The sequence below is a fragment of the Drosophila obscura genome, unplaced genomic scaffold (assembly GCF_018151105.1).
Source record: "Drosophila obscura isolate BZ-5 IFL unplaced genomic scaffold, ASM1815110v1 contig_190, whole genome shotgun sequence".
In the NCBI taxonomy this organism is placed as follows: Eukaryota; Metazoa; Arthropoda; class Insecta; order Diptera; family Drosophilidae; genus Drosophila; species Drosophila obscura.
Genome location: NW_024542779.1, coordinates 738901 through 762709, shown reverse-complemented (window position 1 = coordinate 762709; position 23809 = coordinate 738901). Strand labels below are relative to the sequence as shown.

The 23809-nt window shown below is 45.6% G+C and overlaps 5 protein-coding genes across 7 annotated transcripts; 3 read left to right on the top strand and 2 right to left on the bottom strand.

Moving 5' to 3' along the window:
• The first annotated feature begins 1210 nt into the window (after window positions 1-1210).
• On the top strand, window positions 1211-3176 carry LOC111081517. 2 transcript variants are annotated; one of them, XM_041593509.1, is made up of 3 exons: window positions 1211-1413; window positions 1534-1981; window positions 2872-3176. In XM_041593509.1, exons 2-3 carry the CDS (start codon window positions 1565-1567, stop codon window positions 3067-3069), a joined length of 615 nt encoding a protein of 204 aa, XP_041449443.1. In that variant the 5' UTR covers window positions 1211-1413; window positions 1534-1564; the 3' UTR covers window positions 3070-3176. The 2 variants fall into 2 exon arrangements, with proteins under 2 accessions (XP_041449443.1, XP_041449442.1); XM_041593508.1 differs by having other exon boundaries at window positions 1534-3176.
• Window positions 3177-12050: 8874 nt separating this feature from the next.
• Window positions 12051-12815, bottom strand: LOC111081279 (histidine-rich glycoprotein). The gene is made up of 2 exons (XM_022377298.2): window positions 12788-12815; window positions 12051-12627 (listed from the first exon to the last, which is right to left on the bottom strand). The coding sequence occupies exons 1-2, from the start codon at window positions 12800-12802 to the stop codon at window positions 12169-12171; spliced, it is 474 nt and encodes a 157-aa protein (XP_022232990.1). The 5' UTR covers window positions 12803-12815; the 3' UTR covers window positions 12051-12168.
• A 2518-nt stretch (window positions 12816-15333) lies between these two features.
• Window positions 15334-16444, top strand: LOC111081278 (aurora kinase A). Its single transcript, XM_022377297.2, has 2 exons — window positions 15334-15582; window positions 15653-16444. Exons 1-2 carry the CDS (start codon window positions 15340-15342, stop codon window positions 16343-16345), a joined length of 936 nt encoding a protein of 311 aa, XP_022232989.2. The 5' UTR covers window positions 15334-15339; the 3' UTR covers window positions 16346-16444.
• LOC111081276 (pre-rRNA-processing protein esf1) lies at window positions 16418-18936 on the bottom strand. The gene is given in 2 exon segments (XM_022377294.2): window positions 16418-16780; window positions 16782-18936. Coding segments are annotated over 2 exon segments (2409 nt in total). The 5' UTR covers window positions 18828-18936.
• A 201-nt stretch (window positions 18937-19137) lies between these two features.
• On the top strand, window positions 19138-22951 carry LOC111081277 (solute carrier family 12 member 8). 2 transcript variants are annotated; one of them, XR_005967819.1, is made up of 8 exons: window positions 19138-19873; window positions 19956-20503; window positions 20560-20761; window positions 20847-21081; window positions 21137-21754; window positions 21831-22009; window positions 22079-22489; window positions 22551-22951. XR_005967819.1 is itself a non-coding variant. In XM_022377295.2 (7 exons), exons 1-7 carry the CDS (start codon window positions 19644-19646, stop codon window positions 22236-22238), a joined length of 2172 nt encoding a protein of 723 aa, XP_022232987.2. In that variant the 5' UTR covers window positions 19138-19643; the 3' UTR covers window positions 22239-22951. The 2 variants fall into 2 exon arrangements, 1 of the variants encoding a protein (XP_022232987.2); XM_022377295.2 differs by having other exon boundaries at window positions 22079-22951.
• The last annotated feature ends 858 nt before the right edge of the window (window positions 22952-23809 follow it).

The following is a 23809-nucleotide window of genomic DNA, read 5'->3' as shown; positions in this document are numbered from 1 at the left end:
ACCATACATAGCAGAAAAAATAGAAGATTATGACAACATTTTTATTAAAAATAGTAAAGATAAGAAACTAAAAGTACATAAGGATAGGCTAAAAAAAAAAAATATATTCAATAGAACGTTTCATGAAAAAAAAAAGGGGTCTGATCAACCAAAAAAAAAAAAAAATTTTGTTCTCGTTATTCTTCTAAGAAAGTTAACAATAAAATAAAACATAAATTCAATTATATTAAAAACAAGAAATTTGTCACTAAACACAAATGGAAAAAAAAATTAAACCATTTTCAATACATAAATTTATAATAAGTAAACAAAAAAAAAATTTAATTAATTTCTTTTAAAACAATTAAATACAATATATTAACGTTGACACTAAATGACTACATGTATTACGTCATTTCTTTAAAAAGGGAGGTGTAGCATATCTACCCTACCATTTTCATAAATCAAAGGGTATAACAATCCGTTAATACATTGTGACACTTTGTCATAATGAATACAAATATACAAATGCCCGAAGACCACTAAGAATTACATAAACATTCCAGCGCACAAGCAATACGATCCATCGCTTATATACAAGCCGATCGCGGAGCGTGGGAATGCTGAGCATGCACTTTGCAGCTCAACCCATACACGACATATGCATGCCTTCTGCATACATATGTATATACATATATATAAATACATAGATATAAGCATTGCATGTTTTCGGGTTAGCTGGACCCAAGATCAGTATGTAAGAATCATTCTAAATAAAGTAACAGAACGGAGCAGACGCTCCTATAAAAAGATTAACAATCAATTTATTAAGGAAGAACATTACACAGCTCTTTGGACTTCTTTCCGCATGCATTAATCATTTCACTTAATACGAAAAAAATACAATAAAAAGGTGTGGCCGTTAGGCGCCTTTGAGTCAAAAAAGTGTTTTATCTTTGCGATCATATTAAGAGGACTAAGCGGTGGCAATTTATTGTGTGATCTTCTGCGGTTACGGAGACATATATCAATCTTCCCGTATTAGCGACTCGTATAAGCCGGTGGACAGATCTTTCTGGAAAAATTTCCAGCGGAAGTATGGGAACATCAAAACAACCTTTGATGCGGTTTCCATTCTACTATATTAATGGATATCAAATAAAACTTTTAGAAAAGTTGTCCAGCGCAGGGGGAGGTGAGTTTGCACGGAAAGTGCAATTCCGTACTACAATAAGAATAAAAGAGCCTTCTTTTGACTAACTGTATGGACTCGTTTCCGCATGCAGTGCTTGAAATTGAGCTTGCTTAACAATGCATATTGAGAAAAAAAATATGTTATTGTCATTGATTCGAAGAGTCATTCGTAGGGATTGGATGTGGTTCATCAGCCTTCGTTCCGTGGCTCGGAAATTCTTCTCTGATCGTTTTCGACCTGTACGTACGGTAGTTTTTATTTTATTTTTTATTATTTGACTTAGCGTAAACCAAATTTGTAGCTCTTTTTTAAACAAATTTAAGTCTGACTATTATTTCAATTGGGCACTCGCCTACTAGCCTACTGCCTTGCAATTCCCATCCTCCGACCATGGCAGCAGCCCGATCTGCTGCGGCTGCGCCCTATCCGGCACCTGCTTCACATCCACCCGCTGGCCAGCCAAAGAGAAATTTTTTGCCTCGCGTCGCAGGACTCAGCCGCCGAGGTCAGACGCCACTGGCTCGGCCAGTACCCAACAAGAAGGCATTACCTCATCCTCAAGAATCGCCGGGTGCGGCGGTGCTGGGCAGCGCCAATCCCAGCACCAGTAGCAATGGGGAGACCGGCGAACTGGTCGCTCAGATCGGTCAGGCACATGGCCAGCGCAGGGGGGAGGTGCACCACTCCAGCTTCGTGCACCTGTCGGCGACGGATGCCAATGCCGAGGTGCCCCGACGGAGCGACGATTCCTATCCACACAGAAGCACGAACAGTCGTGCCACCCATATCACTGACCTGACCTACGATGTTCTCATCAATCAGAATGAAAATCAGATGTCCGCTGCCGCGAGCTGGAGCGAACTATCCTGGGACCAAGGGGACGTGGAGGCGTTAAACGATAGCTACCAGCTGCTGAGCGAGACGGACGTTGGCATTGAGACGGCCAGGCCCAGCCGAAAAGAGGCCACGACAAAGCAGCTGGGGCCCTCGAAGTCCTCCGCTGCTAAAAAGGAGCCCAAGAAGAGAACGGCACCGATAAATAGACATCTGAAAAGGGAGATAGAGACACTGAGAATGAAGAACGAACGGTTGCAGGCCAATATACAGGCCGTTATCAATCAGGGGGATCGCACTGAAGGAGGAGGCCCGCCAACGGCACCACCACCCAAATCACACCAAAAATCAGCTAAGCCAACAATCAAGACCAACGCGAACGCCACCACCGCAACCGCAACCACAATCAACGATGAGATGATGGTGGACTCCAGAGATAACTGGAGTAGCTGCACCACGTCATGCGACAGCTTCACATCCATCAGTCCCTCTATGCAGCCCTGCTACTGTGCCAACTGCAGGCCCAAGCGTGAGCAGAACCGGCAGACAGGTCGGATTCCGGCACGTTGAGCACGTGGCGAGCGTAAAGCCTCGCATCAGCGCATGTTAAATTTCGAATTTTGAATTTTTTGACGAGTGTGAGTTTTTTTCGAGGTGTTCTCGCAGCCTGGATGGAGACCGGCGAACTGGTCGCTCAGATCGGTCAGGCACATGGCCAGCGCAGGGGGGAGGTGCACAACTCCAGCTTCGTGTACCTGACGGCGACGGATGCCAATGCCGAGGTGCCCCGACGGAGCGACGATTCCTATCCACACAGAAGCACGAACAGTCGTGCCACCCATATCACTGACCTGACCTACGATGTTCTCATCAATCAGAGCTCTCACGGGCTTAGTCAGAGGAAGGCGTGTGTGAATGGATTGTTGGTGTGTGTGTGTGTGCGTGTTAGGAGGGCTTGTATAACAGTTATAAGGCCACAGAAACGAAACACACTATCGCATGCACTCTCTTTTTCTCTATACATACATACTTGTACAGACATACATACGTACATGGTTTAAAATTTCCGCTGATTTGCAAATCTCGGCTGATTTGCAAAACTATATCAGTGTTGTATTATTATATATATATCAGTGTTGTGTAGTATGCATATATATAGCCAATACCCACTGTACTGTGCCTGGTACTACATTAGTGCAGCGTCGGCATGTATAGCATAGCCGACGGCACTTGAATATGATCCACACAAGCATGTGCATATTCCCCTCGCGCCCCCCGCTATCAACAGCGCTGGGCATATATAACAAACATATAAATGCGGCCGCTCCGCTGCCGGCATTCCTGGCAGCGCAGCTGCGCGGCCTTAGCTTAAGCTATAACTGTAAGAATATCAGAAATACATTGAATAAAGTTATATCGAAGGAGACGGATGTCTCTGTTTAATAATTCGTATTTACAGTTGTATTATTATATATATATCAGTGTTGGTTGCCAATATTTTTTATTGCTCTTTTTTATTGCGCGCAATTCAAATAAGTTAACTGCAATTAGAGCTAGACAAACTAAAAGAGCTAATCATGCAAAGATAGCTAAGAACTAGTACTAATTAGAGGAAAGGTATGTTAATATTAGTAATTTAAGAAGAGGAAGGGAATTAGTAGTGGATATTATATGGTAGAGTAGAGCGAATTATAATCCGAGTTTAAGACCCTAAAGTAGAAGGAACAAAGTAAAGTTTATTTTATTTAATTTTTATTTTTTTTAATATTCAATGATTCATTAATTTTGACCCTCTTCAGATGCTCTTTTGTCAAACTGTGATAGGCGAAACTTAATCCATTCTTATTGCACAATTTGCAAAAATATTCCCGGCGGTCTTCATCAGATGAATGAATCTTTGTCATGTGAAACTTAAGGCGTTCCAAAGAGTTCAAGTGCATGTTGCATACTTCGCATTTTTACCTGCCCATGCCCATGAATAGCGATTTCATGCCTCTTTAGTGACTCTGCTGTTTTCACCTTAATTTTGCATTGATTGCAAGAAAAATTGTAGTCGCTTGTATGCTTTTGTATGATGTGTCTCTTCAGGTTGCAACGTTGTACAAATGCAGCAGGGCAAAGTCTGGAAAAAGGTATAAATTTATTTAATTTTACTAAATATTTTGAAGTTTCATATACTACTCGCAGGCAAATTCCTTTACACCCCCTGCGCTTTTAGGTGTAACATGATATGCCATTTTAATTTTGACTTAAACCTGCACATCCATTCAAATGTGCAGTGGTACTCCTATCGATTATTAAATCCTGCCTCAATTTCGGTTCGGTCATTTTTGGTGATCCCAAGGGGGAGGTGCCAGTCCAGCCTTATCTTCGGCCTTATACAAATTTGAAATTTCCTCTGCCAGGCGAGTGCAGTGGGGGCCGATGTCGAGCGTGCCACCCATATCACTGACTTGACCTACGATGTTCTCATCAATCAGAATGAAAATCAGATGTCCGCTGCCGCGAGCTGGAGCGAACTATCCTGGGACCAAGGGGACGTGGAGGCGTTAAACGATAGCTACCAGCTGCTGAGCGAGACGGACGTTGGCATTGAGACGGCCAGGCCCAGCCGAAAAGAGGCCACGACAAAGCAGCTGGGGCCCTCGAAGTCCTCCGCTGAAACTAAAAGAAAAAAAGAAACGGCACCCGATAAATAGACATCTGAAAAGGGAGATAGAGACACTGAGAATGAAGAACGAACGGTTGCAGGCCAATATACAGGCCGTTATCAATCAGGGGGATCGCACTGAAGGAGGAGGCCCGCCAACGGCACCACCACCCAAATCACACCAAAAATCAGCTAAGCCAACAATCAAGACCAACGCGAACGCCACCACCGCAACCGCAACCACAATCAACGATGAGATGATGGTGGACTCCAGAGATAACTGGAGTAGCTGCACCACGTCATGCGACAGCTTCACATCCATCAGTCCCTCTATGCAGCCCTGCTACTGTGCCAACTGCAGGCCCAAGCGTGAGCAGAACCGGCAGACAGGTCGGATTCCGGCACGTTGAGCACGTGGCGAGCGTAAAGCCTCGCATCAGCGCATGTTAAATTTCGAATTTTGAATTTTTTGACGAGTGTGAGTTTTTTTCGAGGTGTTCTCGCAGCCTGGATGGAGACCGGCGAACTGGTCGCTCAGATCGGTCAGGCACATGGCCAGCGCAGGGGGAGGTGCACAACTCCAGCTTCGTGTACCTGACGGCGACGGATGCCAATGCCGAGGTGCCCCGACGGAGCGACGATTCCTATCCACACAGAAGCACGAACAATCGTGCCACCCATATCACTGACCTGACCTACGATGTTCTCATCAATCAGAGCTCTCACGGGCTTATCAGAGGAAGGCGTGTGTGAATGGATTGTTGGTGTGTGTGTGTGCTCAGGAGGGCTTGTATAACAGTTATAAGGCCACCAAGAACAGATCACATACACTCTCTTTTTCTCTATACATACATACTTGTACAGACAAACGTACATGGTTTAAAATTTCCGCTGATTTGCAAATCTCGGCTGATTTGCAAAACTATATCAGTGTTGTACTATTATATATATATAGTGTTGTATTATTATATATATATCAGTGTTGGTTGCCAATATTTTTTATTGCTCTTTTTTATTGCGCGCAAATCAAATAAGATTCCCAAGAGCTAGACAAACTAAAAGAGCTAATCATGCAAAGATAGCTAAGAACTAGTACTAATTAGAGGAAAGGTATGTTAATATTAGTAATTTAAAGAAGAGGAAGGGAATTAGTAGTGGATATTATATGGTAGATAGAGCGAATTATAATCCGAGTTTAAGACCCTAAAGTAGAAGGAACAAAGTAAAGTTTATTTTATTTAATTTTTATTTTTTTTTAATATTCAATGATTCATTAATTTTGACCCTCTTCAGATGCCCTCGTCAAACTGTGATAGGCGAAACTTAATCCATTCTTATTGCACAATTTGCAAAAATATTCCCGCCGTCTTCATCAGATGAATGAATCTTTGTCATGTGAAACTTAAGGCGTTCCAAAGAGTTCAAGTGCATGTTGCATACTTCGCATTTTACCTGCCCAAGGCCATGAATAGCGATTTTATGCCTCTTTAGTGACTCTGCTGTTTTCACCTTAATTTTGCATTGATTCAGGAATAGAAATTAGTCGCTTGTATGCTTTTGTATGATGTGCCTCTTCAGGTTGCAACGTTGTACAAATGCAGCAGGGCAAAGTCTGGAAAAAGGTATAAATTTAATTTAATTTTACTAAATATTTTGAAGTTTCATATACTTACTCGCAGGCAAATTCCTTTACACCCCTGTGCGCTTTTAGGTGTAACATGATATGCCATTTTAATTTTGACTTAAACCTGCACATCCATTCAAATGTGCAGTGGTACTCCTTGTCGATTATTTTAAATCCTGCCTCAATTTCGGTTCGGTCATTTTTGGTGATAAAATTGAAATTTCCTCTGCCAGGCCCAGGAGGGACGGGGAGGACCAAAGTCGGGCTTTCGTTAATCAAAATAATTTTTGATCAACGGCCCCTCGTCCGGTGAGGAGAGTTCCTGCTCCTGCTCATTTGGAATGTTAGGGAATAGTTCACTCTTTCCTACAATGTCCCGTACTTGAGGGCCAGCATCTAAAACTGGTTGTTTTAGTTCGACGATTGGCGAATCCTCTATGGACCACTGTACTGCAGCCGATTCCAATTCCAACTTCCTCCTCAAAGGCACAGGTCTTGTATTTGGATGACAATATGGCCAACCTGTTCCTGCATGCTCCGGATGCTTCTAAGTGCTTGTAGTTGGTTTAATTCCTGCCCCCCCAAGTTTTTTTCTTTGCTGATTTTTCCTTCTCCTGCTTCTGCTTAAGATCCTCCATCTCCTGCCGATTCAGCTTCTCTTTCAGCCTTTCCTCAAGTATTTGCATCTCATTCCGATGCTGCAGTATCAGTGCCTGTTCCCTGAAAAGTGAAGCCAAAACAAAAGTATTCATTAAACAAATATATCATTGATATACATTAAAACAAGTGTGCATACATAATATTATGACGCGTGCCGTGACACGCTCGCTTCGCTTCTAATTAGGTTGTTACAAAAGAGAAGGAGAGGAACTCCAAAGGAGAATAGAGCAAAGAAGAATGGGCAAAAAGTATGCATATGTGTGTATGTTATGTGTGTCAAAAATCACACTGCAGGAATAGAACCAAAGACAATATATGTATGTGTGCACATGCATACGTTTTTTACAGCGCTGTCGAAATATACCCTTCACTTTATAAGTGTAAGTTAATTTTGCAAGACGCTTACCCCCAATATTAATAAACTTTTATTGTATATCCCTCCAATGATAATTTCTTTTAACATGGTATATTCGATGATAATTATCGGATATACTTATATAAAAGTACATAATATATTTAATGCATGACTTCACATTGGAGTAATTGTCATTAGGGTATTCAGCGTGCGACGTATTCAACGACTGTAAATAAATTTGTTTCACAACTCATAAAAAGGTTTTCGTCTCGAAAATCGTCCGCTTCGCACAAGTACGCACACACACGCACTTGCTGGTTCTGTGTGTACTCACACATGCAAGCGGATTCCATTTTTAGATTCGTACGCTCTCAAATTTGTGCAAGCGAGATGGCGCGAATTTGGTCGCGGGCTGTGGTGCTGAGACGTTCGGGTCGTGGGCCTGAGACGTTCGGCATTTTTTCGACATGTTCGATTCATGACGAGATGCGAAAGCAAGCTGAGAATTGCAAATGTATGTGTGTAAACAGACACGACAAAATTTTGTATCAATTCTTATTTTCCGAAACCGTTTTGAGTTTGTTTTGAGTTTCGTTTCCAGGTTACGTAAATGTGTGTGTGCCATGTATTCACACATACTGTGCTTGTGTGTGTGGGCTCTACAATTGTTTGCCGCTTGAATTGGTTTTTCATTTTGTTTTGAGGGCTGATGTGATGTAGCGACCTATTCAGGGCCGGATCAACCCTCAACCGGGCCCTGGGCAACCATCAATCTGGGGCCCTCCTTTATTTTGTATTTTTCTCAGTGGCTATTATATTTTTTATTCATTATTTGGAGTTTTGTTTTTTCAAAAAATTTTTTCTTTTATTTCTAGGAGGGCCCTAGGCAACTGCTAATCCGGCTCTGGACCTATTCCCGTCGTAAGACTTCATATTTTCTTGGTGGTGTTCTGTCGTTCGACTCGACGCGGGTCGGGTCGAGGCATTAACGAAGCCGAAAGCAAAGGCAAAGGCTAGCCTAAAAGAGAATGGAAGAAATACCCCGAGCGCCCTTCGCAACAACAGCTTTTCAAAACAAAACGAAAAAATATTTTATGAACGCTTTGAATAAAATAAATGTACACATCTATTAAAACATTTTCCAGATCTTTAGCGAATCTAAATTTCAAGATAATTTTAGTTTATGAGCAGAGATCCTTTATTTTTATATATTGTAATTATTTCCCACCCCCACCCACTCTGCCCATTCCTCATTTATGTTGCGGCTTGTCAGCTCAGGTCGACATCACGGCCAAGCTCGAGCTGAAAATTATACACACCCAAGCAGAAATGGGATTAGCGAGACGCTTTCTCATGTGCACCTGTTTTGTATAGTATCGGCTCTCTCTCACCTGCAGGTTGTTTTAAGTTGGTTTCGTGTAATTAATATTGTTGCATCCCGTGTAGATGGAGCCATCACTGGTGCGTAGGCGCTTTTAGATTTATTTAAAAGTAATGATAAGTTATGTAAAGTTAAATTATATAAAATATAAGGATAATTAATGATATTCCGAGTTGGGTTTTTTTTGTAATTCGCTCCGCGATCAAGGCGGCCATCAATAGCACGTTCGGACGGCTTGGATAGGTGGAAACCAGCACCACGTTGATTTTCCCAAGCATGGGGTTGAAAGTGTAATTATACGTCTGGTCCAGCACGGTATCCACGATTTCATGCTCCACCAGGTTCTTCCGCAAGTGGGTCACGTCCCACAGCACTGGGTATGTAAACGAGGCCTGTACCTTTGCCCAGAGGTTGGCAGGGCAATTGTCCTAGATCACTGCCAGTAATCTGGCCGAGAATCCCCGTCCCTCGATCATCGATAGCACCGTTTGAACGCCCTCATAGATTGCCTGTCTTCCCAACACGTCCGTATCCACCGAAACCGTCTTCAAGTATAGGAAATGGAAGTTTCCTCCTTTTAAGTTGAAAATTTAAAAGTAATGATAATGAAAATCGTAAAATTGGACGATACCTTTTCTTGATACATGAAAAGCCAATAATGCAATAAGCAGATAAGATCCATTAATATTATTTTTATTATATTGTAGTTTAGTATAGCAAGTAAATATAAAATAAACACACATATTAACAAAAAATATAAACCAAAGAACTGAAAGCCAATAAAAATGAAAGAAAACGAGAAGGAACGTGTGAGTCGCTTCTGGGGACGCGACTCTACTTATACCCGTACTCAGTCAGTATATACATTTTTGAGCATATGATTTTTTAGAGTTTTAGAATTAAAAAAAAAAATTGTACATATGGGCAGTTCCCGCCAAAAGGTCCACCAGGCCAAAAATCATAAAAAGTCAATAAAAACCGATTTCCATATAATTTTTTCCGGATATTTTTTTCTAAATTTATTGAATGGTAACTAATTTACTTTATTCACATATAATTTCATTAACTTTCATCCTAAAACCTATGAAAATAAGCAAAAGTTCACGTTTTGGTATTTTCTGGTATTTTTATAGACATGTTTTCTTTTACTTTGTCTCCTAGGAAGAAGATGATTCTTGATAACAGTTTCTCCTTAAAGTCTTTCTAATATATTAAACTACCTAAAACCATTATCAGAACGTTGGTCGAAACCTTGGCTAACAGTATATTTTTGGCTTTTATAATCGCGGAATTTGGTAACGTAACGCCAGTAACGTTCGCCAGATGCCTCCGCGGATTTTTAACAAACAAACAGGATAAGTTTTTACATTTAATAACTTTGAAAATTAACTCTCAATACTTCATTTATTAGCACAAAAAATTGTATACAAATAGCCCTATCCAATTCGCAGAGTTTTGCCATTTTGTACCCCAACCTCGAAAACCACTTCTGTTTTATGTAACGCACTTTTAGGTCATACTTTGGCTTATATCTTTAAAACCGTACGCTCGATTATTTCCACTTTTCTGGTGAATGTAGGTCTAACCAAATTATATTCAACGAGGATAATCTTTTTTCCAAATTTCAGCTTTTGACTATTTTTTTCAACATTTTGTCGTACGAAAGTAACGTAACGCCAGATAGGAACTGCCCATATTACATTTTTTTGCTACATCTGTTATCTACATCTACATATATTATGTATCTTCTACATCTAACATGTAGATTGTACATGTACCATTTAGATTCTACATCTCCTCCGCTAGGGGTTGCTCGCGCACTGAACGCGGCAGAGTGTGCGAGCGAGAAGGAAAATGAGTTGCGTTGTCGTTGACGGGAGGGGGAGGGGAAGCAACTGAAAATTAATTTCTTCATTCTGGCTATAATTATGATCCGATCTGATTCAGATTCGGCAATCTGGTATATGGGCATTCTCTCGATAATGCGTTTTTAGTTTTATCGTATCTTTAAAACTGTGCCTGCCACAGATTTTCGTCCTTTGTGTGGGCGGAAGGGGGCGGGGTGAAATTTTGAAATACACTTGTAGCAGTGTGATATCGCAAGAGTCTGGAAACCAAATTTGGTTTCTCTAGCTCTTATAGTCTCTGAGATCCAGGCGCTCATCAAGACGGACGGACGGACGGACAGACAGACAGACGGAGAGACAGATATGGCTCTATCGACTCGGCTATTGATTCTGATCAAGAATATATATACTTTATGGGGTCGGAAACGTTTCCTTCTCTGCGTTACACACATCCACTTTTACCACAAATCTAATATACCCCTTAACTCTTTTTGAGTACGGGTATAAAAAGCCATTTTACATTTTACATTTTTTTGCTACATCTGTTATCTACATCTACATATACTATTTATATTATACATCTAACATGTATATTCTACATGTACCATTTAGATTCTACATCTCCTCCGCTAGGGGTTGCTCGCGCACTGAACGCGGCAGAGTGTGCGAGCGAGAAAGAGAATCAGTAGTGTGTTTTATGGAAAGTAGCTGAAAAATATTTTCTTCATTCTGGCTATAATTATGATCCGATCTGATTCAGATTTGGCGATCTGGTAGATATGGTCATTCTCTACGATACTGCGTTTAGTTTAGTTTTATCGTATCTTCAAAAATGTGCCTGCCACAGATTTTCGTCCTTTGTGGGGGCGGGGCGAAATTTTGAAATACACTTGTAGCAGTGTGACATCACATTAGTCTGGAAACCAAATTTGGTTATCCTTATTCTTATAGTCTCTGAGATCCAGGCGCTCAACAAGACGGACGGACAGACAGACATGGATATATCGACTCGGCTTTTGATGCTGATCAAGAATATATATACTTTATGGGGTCGGAAACGTTTCCATCTGCCGGGAATCAAACCCGGGCCGCCCGCGTGGCAGGCGAGCATTCTACCGATGCTAGCGGCAGATCAGTATTCGGGCTCCTCTCTGGCTACAGGGAATAAAGGATTCCTTTCCCATACCGAGAATTCATGAAGGAAGTAAAATTCCAATAAGCTGATCAGCTTTAAGCGTAGTTACAGGCCTGAAAAGATATTGCGAGCCACTAAACATTAAGTGTACGTCACATCTTCCTTAGTTAAAGGGGATGGGCTACCCATGCAGCGAGAGCCAAGGTATACAGGTAACTACACCGTTGTATAGTTTTCATGCAACAGAATTCAAATATGTCGCACCTTACACGATAATATTATATATTTTCTTTGATTTGATTTTCTTTCCTGAAATGGATAGAACCGAACCCCTTATTGATTTCACTAACTACTCTAGGTAATCGTTTTATTTAACAAGAGACGATACAGATAAAAATAAAAAAAAGCCTTAAACACGATTGGGGATTGGGTTGGGGAGAATAACCCTTTCTTACTAACTATTTGGCAAATGAGGGCGCCCAAATGGTTCTGATACGATCTGATCTGTCTACTCATGGTGTCCATAATGCTCATGATGTTCGTAGTGCTCCGAGTGGTGGACGGGCTCCTCGTAGTGGCCATGCTCGTGCAGGTGAGACTCGCTGTGATTCTCCAGCACCAGGCCGTGGTTGTGATTTTTTTCGCTCTTAGGATGCAAAATCTTCAGCTTCTGCTTGGTGCCGCCGATCTCAATGGGATTCTTCACCAGATGCTGATCCTCCTTCTTAATGTACACGGGCACGGCATGGTAGTGATGGAACTTTACGCTCTGATGCGACGTGGCATGCTTATGCTCCACCTCGTGATGCAGCTCCGTCTCCTCGTGCTCCGGCTCGTAGCTGGCATGCTCCTCATGCTCATAGTGCTGCTCGTGATGCTCTAGGGGCTGGTGCTCCTCGTGCTCGTAGTCGTGGATCTTCAGGGCGTTCACGCTAACAGCCAGCAGGGCCAGTGCCAGGCAGGGCAGCTAAAAAGTGGATAGGTAAGGGCACAGCATTAGATCTTATGTAGATCCCATTCATTCCCCATTGATGTCACAGAACTTTCGTTTTTCCCCACAAGGATACATTTTTTGTTATGAATTATCCTGATGGATTCTTTCAGTTTTTTTTTTTTGTTTTGCTTACAATGAATTTCAGCATATTTTTAGTTGTTTTTGTCCAAACAAAAAACACACAGAGAGCAGAGAGGAGAGGAGAGCACACAAAAACACACAAGAAAAGTCACTGAGAAAAAAATTATTCGATTCGGTATGGGGATTCCAAATATTCCAAAAATCGTTTTTTGGTTACGCGATGCAAAGCGATGCGAACTCCTGGACGGCGGCTGGCTGAATGTGGCTCTAGCTTTGGGACCAGATTCGATTTATACCCCCAGAGCCCACAGTCAGTCACAGCCGAGAGCCGTCTGCACACACAGAGAGATGTGGGAAAGAAAGGTAAGGCGAGGCAGCAGCAACAGCAGCGCCGAATTAGCCAGCGAAATGTGAAATGTGCGGCGGCAACACGAGTAGCCTGCAACAACAATGTTGCAATATTGCAACAACAACAAAAGCGATTAACGGCAACGAACTTCAAGTCAAAGTCGAGGCAGAGCAAAAGACAGACACAACACAACACGACGACTGGTGGTGGTTGGGGCAAATATGAGAGGAGTTTGTTATAATACGTACACCCCATTCAGAGGCTAGGGTATATCTGATAAATATCTGATATTCGAAAGGAAGCATCTGCCGATTCTATGAAATGGCGGAGTATACATATATTCTAGATCAGCTTTTTGAATTTTTGGTTTTAAAAATTGTATGCAAAATCCAACCCAATATTATATATAAATATATTGTTACTTAAATAATTTAGCAAATTAAAAGAGCAGGAAATTGTGTACAAATAGTCCTATCCAATTTGCAGAGTTTGGAAATATTGTAAGCCAAGAGACCAAAGACCACCTTCTGCTGGTTGGCAACGTTATTTCAGTTCATACTTGGCTTATATCGTAATAAATTGTAATTTTTAATATGGCATATTATGTATATGGCATATGTAATATTTAATATGGCAATAACCTGCCTTAGAAAGTCTTCAGATTCGAGAACTATTTTCTGTGGCTGTGGCATCGACTCGATGCTTCCCACCTGCAAGGAGAGGGTATCAAATATTTCAGTACACCCGATTTATAGCCTTCGTTTTTCTTGCAGTAATTTATGGCCGCTGCCACAAAATTGTTTGTGAAAATTCGACAAAAACATACAGGTATATGTATGTAAAAATGTATGCATGTATGTAGATGCGTATAGTATGCGTGTGTGATAGTGGTTCAATTAAAATAAATATTATATTACGTATACGGCATTTTGGCCGCCACTGGGGGCAAGGCAAGGCAATGGCAGCCCCCCAAGAAGGCGAAAAAACCCGTTGTCAGTCAAAAGCAACAGCGGCACCAACGGGTTAACCACCCATGCCCACCCCACATACTCGAACACACAAACCAGTCCGGACAACGGGTGTGTTTGTGTGTGTGTGTAAGTGCAAGTGCAAGTACCATTAACGGCATTTTTCAAAAGGTGCCAAAAACAGAGAAACAGAGAGAGGAGAAAAGCAAACAATAAGAAAAACAAACGGTAAATGATTGTGTTATCGGAAGAGCGTATAGGGAATTCCATTGCCAAAAGGATGGGACGGCCTCTCTAGAGCAAGTGCGGAGGACAGGAAAATGACACACAAACCACAAATGGGAGCGAAACAGAAACCGGAAGAGAGGAGGCAAAGAACAACGGTATAGGGTACATCGCTAGAAGATTGATTAAAGATCGATAAAAGATCGATAAAAGATCGATCTGGTAATCGACATTCAAATCCAGCTTCCGCATTCAGCTGTCAGGAATGCAATCAATTCACCAGATGGAGTGATAAATGATGGGAGTTGCTTGCCATGGGGGCTCTAATTATGGTGAAGGGCCTGCCGCTTATGCAAGTGCATTCCATTGTTTCAACTAGAGCACGCAGCAGGGCAAAGTAGGCTCTGACGCCACAGGTGAAAGGTTAATGAGCTCTCCTCTCTCTCTTTGGCAGAGATTACCACTCAACAGATTCAAATCGAACGAGAAATAAGTAACCATTCCAAATAAAATGCAGCATTTGTTAGATAATCCACCGCGTGCATGTGAGCGACTTAGGAAGTTTGAAAAAGCCCAAAATTGATATTCGCGACGAGACGAATTTTGAAGGGGGGCTGGGCCTCCTGCATGCGAATAGAGGCGCAGCTGTAGCAGCAGCAGTAGCAGCAGCCGAGCACCGCTGCCTTTTCGAGTGCAATCGGGCGATTTATTGTAGGTTAGTATGCTTGCAGCAGGCAAATGCGGCTGGCTGAGTACACCATGTGCATTGCGCGCACACACATAATCCAGTGGGGAAAAGTAAAAGTAAACTGCTTTCTCACCCAACACAATTTGCATAACATGCCAGTTTGGGCCAGTTTGCTTGTCTTGGCAAACATTTTTATTAATTATCAATTCGGCGATAAATCGCTTTATATAACATCCCGCAATTGGCAGGAAGCACAGCGCAGCCGCTCGCCTTTGCAATTAATTTGTATTTGAATTTAAATTTGAATTCAAAAGTGCGGGTTCTTCTCTCTGATCGATTCTGGAACTATCGATAATGGGAGCGCGGGTCGCTGAATGCCGTTTAACTGTAAACTGGCTATGTGGAAAAATTATTTTGCAAGTTTTTTTGATTACAAGCCATTAAAAATGAATCTTGGCGATCCCATGTTGAGGGCCGTGCGCGTGCTCGGCCAGGGCACCTTCGGTCGTGTCTTTCTGTGCCTGCAGCACGAGGGCAGTCGCCAGCAGCGGCAGGTCTGCGTGAAGCGCATCATCGTACGCAATCCCAAGACGGAGCTCAGCCTGATCAAGGAGGAGGTGAGATGGGGTGTGTGTCTATGAATTACATATGTGGTATAAACATGGTTCCATCTCTCCCACCAACCAGATCTACATCATCTCGCAGCTGCGTCACCCCAACATTGTCGAGTTCATACGCTCCTTCAACCACGCCGGCACCGTCAACATTGTGATGGAATACGCGCCCAATGGCACCTTGCGGGATATCATTCAGCACACGGCCAGCCTGCCGCAGGATCGCCTGTTGCGCTACTTCGGCGACATGGTGATTGGTCTGGAGTACCTGCACATACGCAACGTCATCCACCGTGACATCAAGCCGGAGAACATGCTGCTCGCCGCTGGCGATCGCGTGAAAATTGCCGACTTTGGCATCTCCAATGTCCATGCGCCCAGCAAGCAGCACCTGGCGGGCGTGGGCACACCCTTGTACATGGCCCCGGAGGTTATGTCAGGACAGGGAAAGGTTGACTACAAGTCGGACATCTGGTCTTTGGGGCTGGTCCTCTACGAGCTGTGCGTCGGCCGCAGCCCCTTTGTGGCGCTCATCGATCCGGGAGCCACGCCCCAGCAGGTGCACACCGTGGTGGTGACCCTGACGCGGCCCAAACTCGACTGCCAGCTCATACGGCGCCTGCACAACTCCAGCTGGTCAAACATCTGCGAACTGATGGTGGTCTACGAGCAGGAGCGCCGCATCTGTGTGCCCGATATCTTCCGGCTGGATCCCTGCATCACTGCCTTCCTCTACAAGCAGTACTTCAACTACAACTACAATTAATTTATGATCCGCACTCCATGTTTGTACCCGTATTAATGTTTAGCATTTACTTTTCTAACTTAATAATTTACATTAAGCAAATAAACAGTAATCCAATCCCCTAGAGCTTCTGCTTCGGCTTCGACTGCTGCTGTGCTGCTGCTGCAGTTTCCGCTTGAGGCTCTTCACCAGCGCCGACTGTTCCAGCTGCTGCTTGCTGCGCTTGGGGGCCAGCGACTCGTCGGCAGAGTCCAATGTGTCTGCTTCTGCTTTGCCGTCCACCTGCCGCTCGCGACGCTTGAGCTTCTCGCCAATGATCTGCTGCATGCCCTTGGTGGCCTTGTAGTGAGAGTGCGTGGGATCGATGTTGTACTCGTGCGACTTGTAGACGGCCTTGAAGCGCGTGTCGTTAAGGTCCACGTGGAAATCGTCGTCCGGTTTGGCCGTCTCCTCGGGGCTGGTGCTTGGCCTTTTTGAGCTGCTTGCGCCGCTTGCGCTTGGCGCCGCCTGAATCCAGTTCCTCTTGCTTGAGGATCTTTGTCAGGCTAAAGTGCTGCTTCTCCTCCAAGCCATCGCCGTCGTCCAGCAGCAGGGCCAGCTCCTGCTGCTGCTGCTGCTCCGCTGCCACATCCTCGGCCTGATCCTGCTTCTTGTTTTTCTTTTTGGCCTGCTTTTTGGTCTTGGGCGGCTCGTAGTCGCCATTGGCGAACTCCTCCGCGAAGTAGGCATCGTTCATGTCGATGCCATCGGGCACTATGGAGTCGTCGCTGTCCTCGGAATCGCCGCCACGTGCCTCGATCTGCTTCTTGCGCCGCAGCTCCTTGCGCAGCTTGTTCTTCTCGCTGCGCTTTTGGATCACCTTCTCGATGGGCGTCAGGTCGGATGGCTGGCCCGCGGTGCCTGTGCCCGTCTTCTGCTGCTCCTCCTTTGGCTCGATAGTCGGCTCAATGTTCCAGGACATTTCCATCTCGTATTTGTGCTCCTTGTCCTGCTTCTCTTGCTGCAGGATATCGGCCAGGAGGTTCTTATAGCTGGCAATGCGCTCCTGCTTCGACAGCTTCTTGGGCGGCTGAGGCTGCTTATGCTCTGGCTGCTGCTCTTTCTTCTCCACCGCCTGGGGCTGCTCTTCTTCCTCCTCGTCTTCGTCCTCCTCGCTGCTGTAGGCGACAATCTGGCGAAGCTCCTTATCGGTGAGCTTGTCCACCTGGCCGCTGGAGAGCTTGTCGCCCAGTTCGCGTCTGTCCAGCGCCGTCTCGTCCCAGGTGAGATCCACCTTGGCCTGCTGCAGGGCCGTTGTGGTGAACTGGCGTGGCTTGTAGTTGCTGGCATCCGGCAGCTCGGAGCACTCGTCTTTGGGCGTATCTTCCTCGAAGGAGGTGTCGTCGGGTATGAAGCGGAGATCGACGCGCGTGGCCGAGCTCTCGTACTCGATGCCATCGCACTCCTTGTACACCTTGTCGGCGGTGGCCACCGAGTCGCACTCGGCCACAGCGTAGTAGTAGCGGAGACGGTTCAGCTGGTACTGGCGCAGCTTCTCCATGTGGTAGTCGGCGCCCTCCTCGACGTCACTGTCCTGTTCCTTGACCAGCTCCTCATCAGAGTCGTCCTCCTCCTCGTGCTGCTCCTCGTCACGCTTAACCAGCTCGGCCGGGCCATGAATCTCTTCTTCGGCCAGGCGTGCCTTGCCGTACTCTGAGGGGTAGATCTTCACACTGAGAATGCTCCCGCCGAGCGGTAGGAAGGAGCTCAGCAGTACCATCAGATCCTCGGCGCGTATGCGGTCCCAGTCCATGTTGCAGATGGCCAAACGGCGGGTGGACTCTTCGGTGGTCTCGGCATCGTTGTCCAGCTCGCCCCAGACGTGGTCGATCTGCAGCTCTGGACCCTCGGCACCTTCGTCATCGTCGGTGTCGTCGTCCGACGAGGAGTCCGTCATCAGGCGCCCCTCGCCGCGAGCATAATCAACGTTGGGGTTGGTCAGGCGTTCGCGCAGGTTCTCCGGAACTTCGGAGCCGTCGCTCTCCAGGGCATCGTTCTCGAGCTCATCCTTCTCACCGTCCACGCGTGCAATGGCCAGCTCTTCTGCCCGGCGCTCTTTCTGCTCCTCATCTTCGACTTCTTTCGTACCCGCCGCCTCAGCCTCTTTTTCAGCCTCCTCATCGCTGTCGTTCTCATCCAGTTCGTAGAACTTGCGCAAATCTTCGGCATTGCTTGTGTTGACCGGCCGGCCGTACTTGTCCACCGTGTACTTCACCTTGAACTTGTCATCCGTGAACATGCCCTGGAAGCGCTTGTCGATCTTCACCTTCCGCTGCACCTTGGGCACACCCTTGAAGCGGGGATCGGCCATCAAATGCTGGAAGCGAGCATCGCCCCAAATCCCAGTCTCTGCATCGCCCTGGGCGGGCGTGGTGATCTTGGCGGCATATGCGGCTGATGTTGTAGGTCCTTCCTGGTCGCCCTTCTTTGGCCCCTTGGCCGACTTTTCCTTCTTTTTGACCATTTTACGCACAGAATTAAGAACAAAACTGCAAACCAAACGTAAACACGTGCAGACACCGCAGAGACCGCAGTTCGGAGTTGCCACCCAGTCACAAGCCGAACAGATGTTGACATAAAATACGAGCTCAAATCGACATTCGGTGGCGGAAATTACCAAGGAGGACTAGCTGCTGAAATATATAAAGAAAATAAACAAAATAAAATCCAGTGGGTGTAGGCATTTTGAAAGCCACATTTTTGGACTCGCAATTCGATCAATTTGAATTGGCGCGCCGGCCATCATCTGGTAGCACCGCGATAGTCGGGTCGCTATTGGAAAGGAAAGCTATCGATGACGACTTTATAGTTTACATGAAAGTGTGTTTTTATTTAACTTTATACGCATTTACCGCCGACATCAGTTGCATTGCATTCGTTTCCTCCTGCCCTCCAATGATGAGGTCCGCTGTTGCGCGTGCCAGCTGCTAGTAAGCGAAAAGGGGGCCACACGACACAGATTTGGAGCGCCTTTCCAGCCAAATCACATGCCCAAAAATTTCATTCGCTTGCCTGCGTGGATGTGTTTTGGTATCCATCATCATCATTGCGACGTCGCAACCAGAGCCAGCCAAGACGCCAATAAATAGCAATCAGTTAATTGCCGCGATTAGGTCAGAACAGTCGATAGATAGCCTCATCGCAGAGGCCAGGAATAAGTCGGCTCCAACAAAAACAACAACAACTAGCCCCCAAAACGCACAGCTCTCTCTGTGCAGCACTCACACACACACACCAGCAACAACAGAACCCACACGCAGAACGCAGACGGGAGCGAAGTATGAGTAATACGGCGGAAAGTAACGGGAACCGGCGCACTGTCGACTGGCAGCGCTTCGGTCTTGGCGGCGATGATGACGGTGAGGTGGCCGTGGCCAGCTTTCGCCAGCGGACCAACAACAACACGGGCGGATTCGTGGACCTGGGCAACGAGTACACATACGCAGCCGGTGGCCACCATGCCTCCGGAGCGAACGAGATATTCGCCGGGGAGCAGGGCGATAAGCCTTGGTGAGTAATCAATAGGACCGACTCCAGGTGCCACCCCCGGACTACAACACATCCCTTTTTTCCTTGATCCAACACTCAACAGGTGGCGCTCGAACTTCTTCATCTCGCAGCCGGTGCTGTTCGGTACCTGGGATGGGGTCTTCACCTCCTGCCTGATCAACGTTTTTGGCGTGATCGTGTTCCTGCGCTCGGGCTGGATCGTGGCCCAGGCGGGCATCATCAATGCAGTGGCCATCATCGTCTGCACCGTCCTCATAGCCCTGGTGAGCGTCCTCTCGGCCATCGGCATCTGCGAACGCTGCCGTGTGGAGAGTGGCGGCGTTTACTTTTTGATTGCGCACACCCTGGGCTCCCGTTTCGGTGGCGCCCTGGGTCTGCTCTACTGCTTTGGCCAGGCGGTGGGCTGTGCCCTGAATGTGCTGGGATTCGGCGAGTCGATGGCCGGACTGGTCGGACTGCAGGGCAACAATTGGGCGGCTCGTGGCTTTGCCACCGCTGCTGTTCTTCTCCTGGGCTGCATTAATGTGGCAGGCGTCAAGTGGGTCATCAAGCTGCAGTTCATTCTGCTCATGATCCTGCTCATCTCGGCGCTGGACTTTATGGTCGGCAGCTTTGTGGGTGTAGATCCAGGTGAGAGATAATGTCGGTCATCGTCTGACCCTCGCTCATTTCGATTCCCATCGCAGAGAATGGCTTCGATGGCTGGATGAGCGGCAACTTTGCTGAAAATCTCTGGCCAAGGTACGAGAACGGCTATTCGTGGTTCCGCGTCTTTGGCGTCTTCTTCCCCACCGTCACCGGCGTTCTGTCGGGCATCAACATGAGCGGCGACCTGCGCGCACCCTCCACAGACATACCAAACGGCACCCTGGCTGCCTTTGGCACATCGTAAGGCTTCCCCCAATTATGGGGGTACCCTTTTCCCGTACCCTCGTGCCCACATAGTGACTCTCTCTCTCTTTCTCTTTGTCAGGACATTTTTGTACTTGGTGTTTGTTCTGTTCCTGGGGGCCACCTGCCAACGGGATAATCTCTACAAAGATTACATGATCTCCGTCAAGGTGTCGGCGGTGCATTTCCTGCTCCTGGCCGGCATATACGTGTCCAGCATGTCCTCCTGCTTAGGCGCCATGTATGGCACACCACGCGTACTCCAGAGCATAGCCAAGGAGAGCGTCATTCCAGGCATCGATGTGCTGGGCAAGGGTGTAAGTAATCTTTATTTCTCTTTGGATATATTCTTAAAGTTCTCTACCCTTGCAGCGCGGACCCAACAAAGTACCACTGTATGCCATGGCCATTGTGGCACTCGTGACGGTCACCTTCATTATTGTGGGCGACATTAACTTCCTGGCCCCCATTGTGACCATGCCCTTCCTGCTTACCTACGCCTGCATCAACTACGCCTACTTCGCCTTGGCCCAGACCTTTGACATACAGGAGCAGCGCGAGGAGCGCTTCCGCATCCAGGCCTCGAGCCCCAGCTACGAGACACGTCGCTACGGCAGCGTCTCTGATGGTGGCAACGACCTGGACCTGCTCTTCCCCGATCGAGTGCGTCACAAGAATTTGCAGAGTCCACAGAACTCGCCCATGCACCAGGCGGCGCCAATGGAGTTCGACTTGGAGGGGCCCAGCACCTCCACGACAGCGCCGGCATCGAGCCAAGCCGCGGTAGCTCAGGCATCATCAACGACAACAACAGCAGCAGCCACAGAAACGGGCACAGAAGATGCCACTGCGCTGTCAGTGGAGCAGTCGGCCACACAGGGCGGCAGCGAGGACGAGAACGAACCGATTGCACCCATCCGTCCGCCCATACATTCCAAGACGAAAAACTGGTACTCTGGCTACTGCAATCGCTGGTTCTCCCTGGGAGGGGTAAGCTAGTGATTCTGCCTCATTGTCATCTGTTCTATATCTATATATATCTCTTTATCGTTTGGCTATCGCCTAGGCCTTTGTCAAGTTGCTGGTGATGCTGCTGGTCAACTGGTACTACGCTCTGACCTGCTTCCTGGTGGTCTTTGTCGTTTGGTTCTATGTGGGCACAGCCAATCCAGCCGTCAAGCCCGGCCTGACAGCCGAATTCAACTTTTTCGCCTGGCTCAAGAGCGTCATATTCAGGTGTTTCGGGTAAGTGTGGGGCCTAACCCTTCGAAAAGCAGCCATCTAACCATAGCCATCTCCCTTGCTTTCGTGCAGCAAGCGCAGTCATGAGTATGAGCAGATTGTGGTGACGCCCTCATGTCCGGGCGTAGATCTGTCGCCGACGCAGCTGAACGAGCAGAACGAGGACTTTAGGCCGCGGCCCAACTACCACCACTCGTCCGTCATCGAGGGTCGCCTGATCGACGACATCTAGATTCTAGATATATGTAGATGCGTGGAATGGGGGTGTGGGGGCGAACGTCGCTGTGCAGCTGTAGCAAGCAATATTTGAGTGCATTTCTGCAAAGCTAGAGCTAGAGCTAAACTAAACTAAAACAAAAAGATAACACAACTAAACTATATACTTACATAACTATGCGATATGAATGTTTGTATTTCAATGTATGGATGTGTATGTTGTGTTCGTGTGTTTAAGCTAGGAGCTAAGGATATACTATATGTATGGTAATTATGTTTAGTCCAGGCACAGGCATTTACAACCGAATATTCCCCTTTGTCCTTCCAGCACAAGCAGCACATTGGCACCCGCACACACACATATTCATACCACACAGGCACGCACAGCGCACAGACAGAACGGAACGAAACGAAACAGAACAGAACAGCTCAGAGCAGTCATTTTTGTATACATATTAATTATAATTTAATTAACTTAAGTTTTTGGCACGCTTTTCAATGTGTTCCTTGTTCGCGTAATTATTTCTAGATAGAAAGAAAGAAAGAGAGAGAAAAAAAACAGCTAGAGCGTGTAAAATTGTTGCTAAATGGATATGTTTCCGCACACTGACAGCATTTTGGAGGAGACATATGTGATACTGAGATAATAAGTGAAACCAAAAAAAAAAAGGAAAAAAAAAACCAATTAAAATTTTCAGAATCTGACGACTTTGCATTTGAAAGAAAGAAGCGAAGTGAAGCACCAACAACACACACACACAGCCACACTCAACACACAAAAATTAAACGAAGAATTCAACACACAATTTACTTATAGAACCTAACCCCAAGGCTCACAACTGTATTTCCGCAACCCAATGAACAATAACAATGTAAAAGTATATCTAAGATCCCAGATCAGTTCTAATATAAACCACACATAATATATGTATGTATGTATGTATTCTATGAACTCACACTCCAGCGTAATCGGATCCCCCCCAGCAGAGATCAGCAATAACCGCATTCTATATACTTACACCGTATTTATGTATATACCATAAAACACACATATACAAATATGTATACACCCACACATATGATGTTTAAATGTAACAAAAACAATGCCCCTAAATAAATAGGGAAAGGAAAGTGCAAGACGACCCTTTACACATATTTCGAAAATATACCCCCCGGGCGTCTCATTTTTGTACGTGAATATACACATATACACACATATAGCATAATTAAACCTAGTTATAAGAAAGAAAGATGGGGGCATCCCAGTGGAGAACAAATCCCCAATGTAATAACGATAATTACTCAATAAATGTGTATTTGAAAAATTCAAGCAAGAAATTTGAATGGTACCGCCAGCGCATCAGCAATCGAGGTAATCGATAACTTTGCAATATTCATTTCAGCTGAAAAAATGTTGAAAAAGTTTTCTTGAATAAAAGAGTAACTAAAAAAGAGCACTGATCAATAAACAGTAAGCAACCTTAAACATTTATGGTGAATTATTGAAGAATTTCATTTAATAAATTTAACTCTTGAGGCACCAGGGATGGACACTCTGCTATCGGCATCGCGGAGTGTCTGTTCATT

What these genes read in the sequence shown, in the direction of transcription:
- LOC111081517 (XM_041593508.1), top strand. Translation starts at nt 1,565, where the DNA reads ATGGCAGCAGCCCGATCTGCTGCGGCTGCGCCCTATCCGGCACCTGCT.
- LOC111081278 (XM_022377297.2), top strand. Translation starts at nt 15,340, where the DNA reads ATGCCGTTTAACTGTAAACTGGCTATGTGGAAAAATTATTTTGCAAGT. An exon ending in TCAGCCTGATCAAGGAGGAG is followed by an intron (nt 15,583 to 15,652) that starts GTGAGATGGGGT and finishes CCCACCAACCAG; the next exon opens with ATCTACATCATCTCGCAGCT.
- LOC111081277 (XM_022377295.2), top strand. Translation starts at nt 19,644, where the DNA reads ATGAGTAATACGGCGGAAAGTAACGGGAACCGGCGCACTGTCGACTGG. An exon ending in CTTTGTGGGTGTAGATCCAG is followed by an intron (nt 20,504 to 20,559) that starts GTGAGAGATAAT and finishes TTCCCATCGCAG; the next exon opens with AGAATGGCTTCGATGGCTGG. An exon ending in GTCATATTCAGGTGTTTCGG is followed by an intron (nt 22,010 to 22,078) that starts GTAAGTGTGGGG and finishes GCTTTCGTGCAG; the next exon opens with CAAGCGCAGTCATGAGTATG.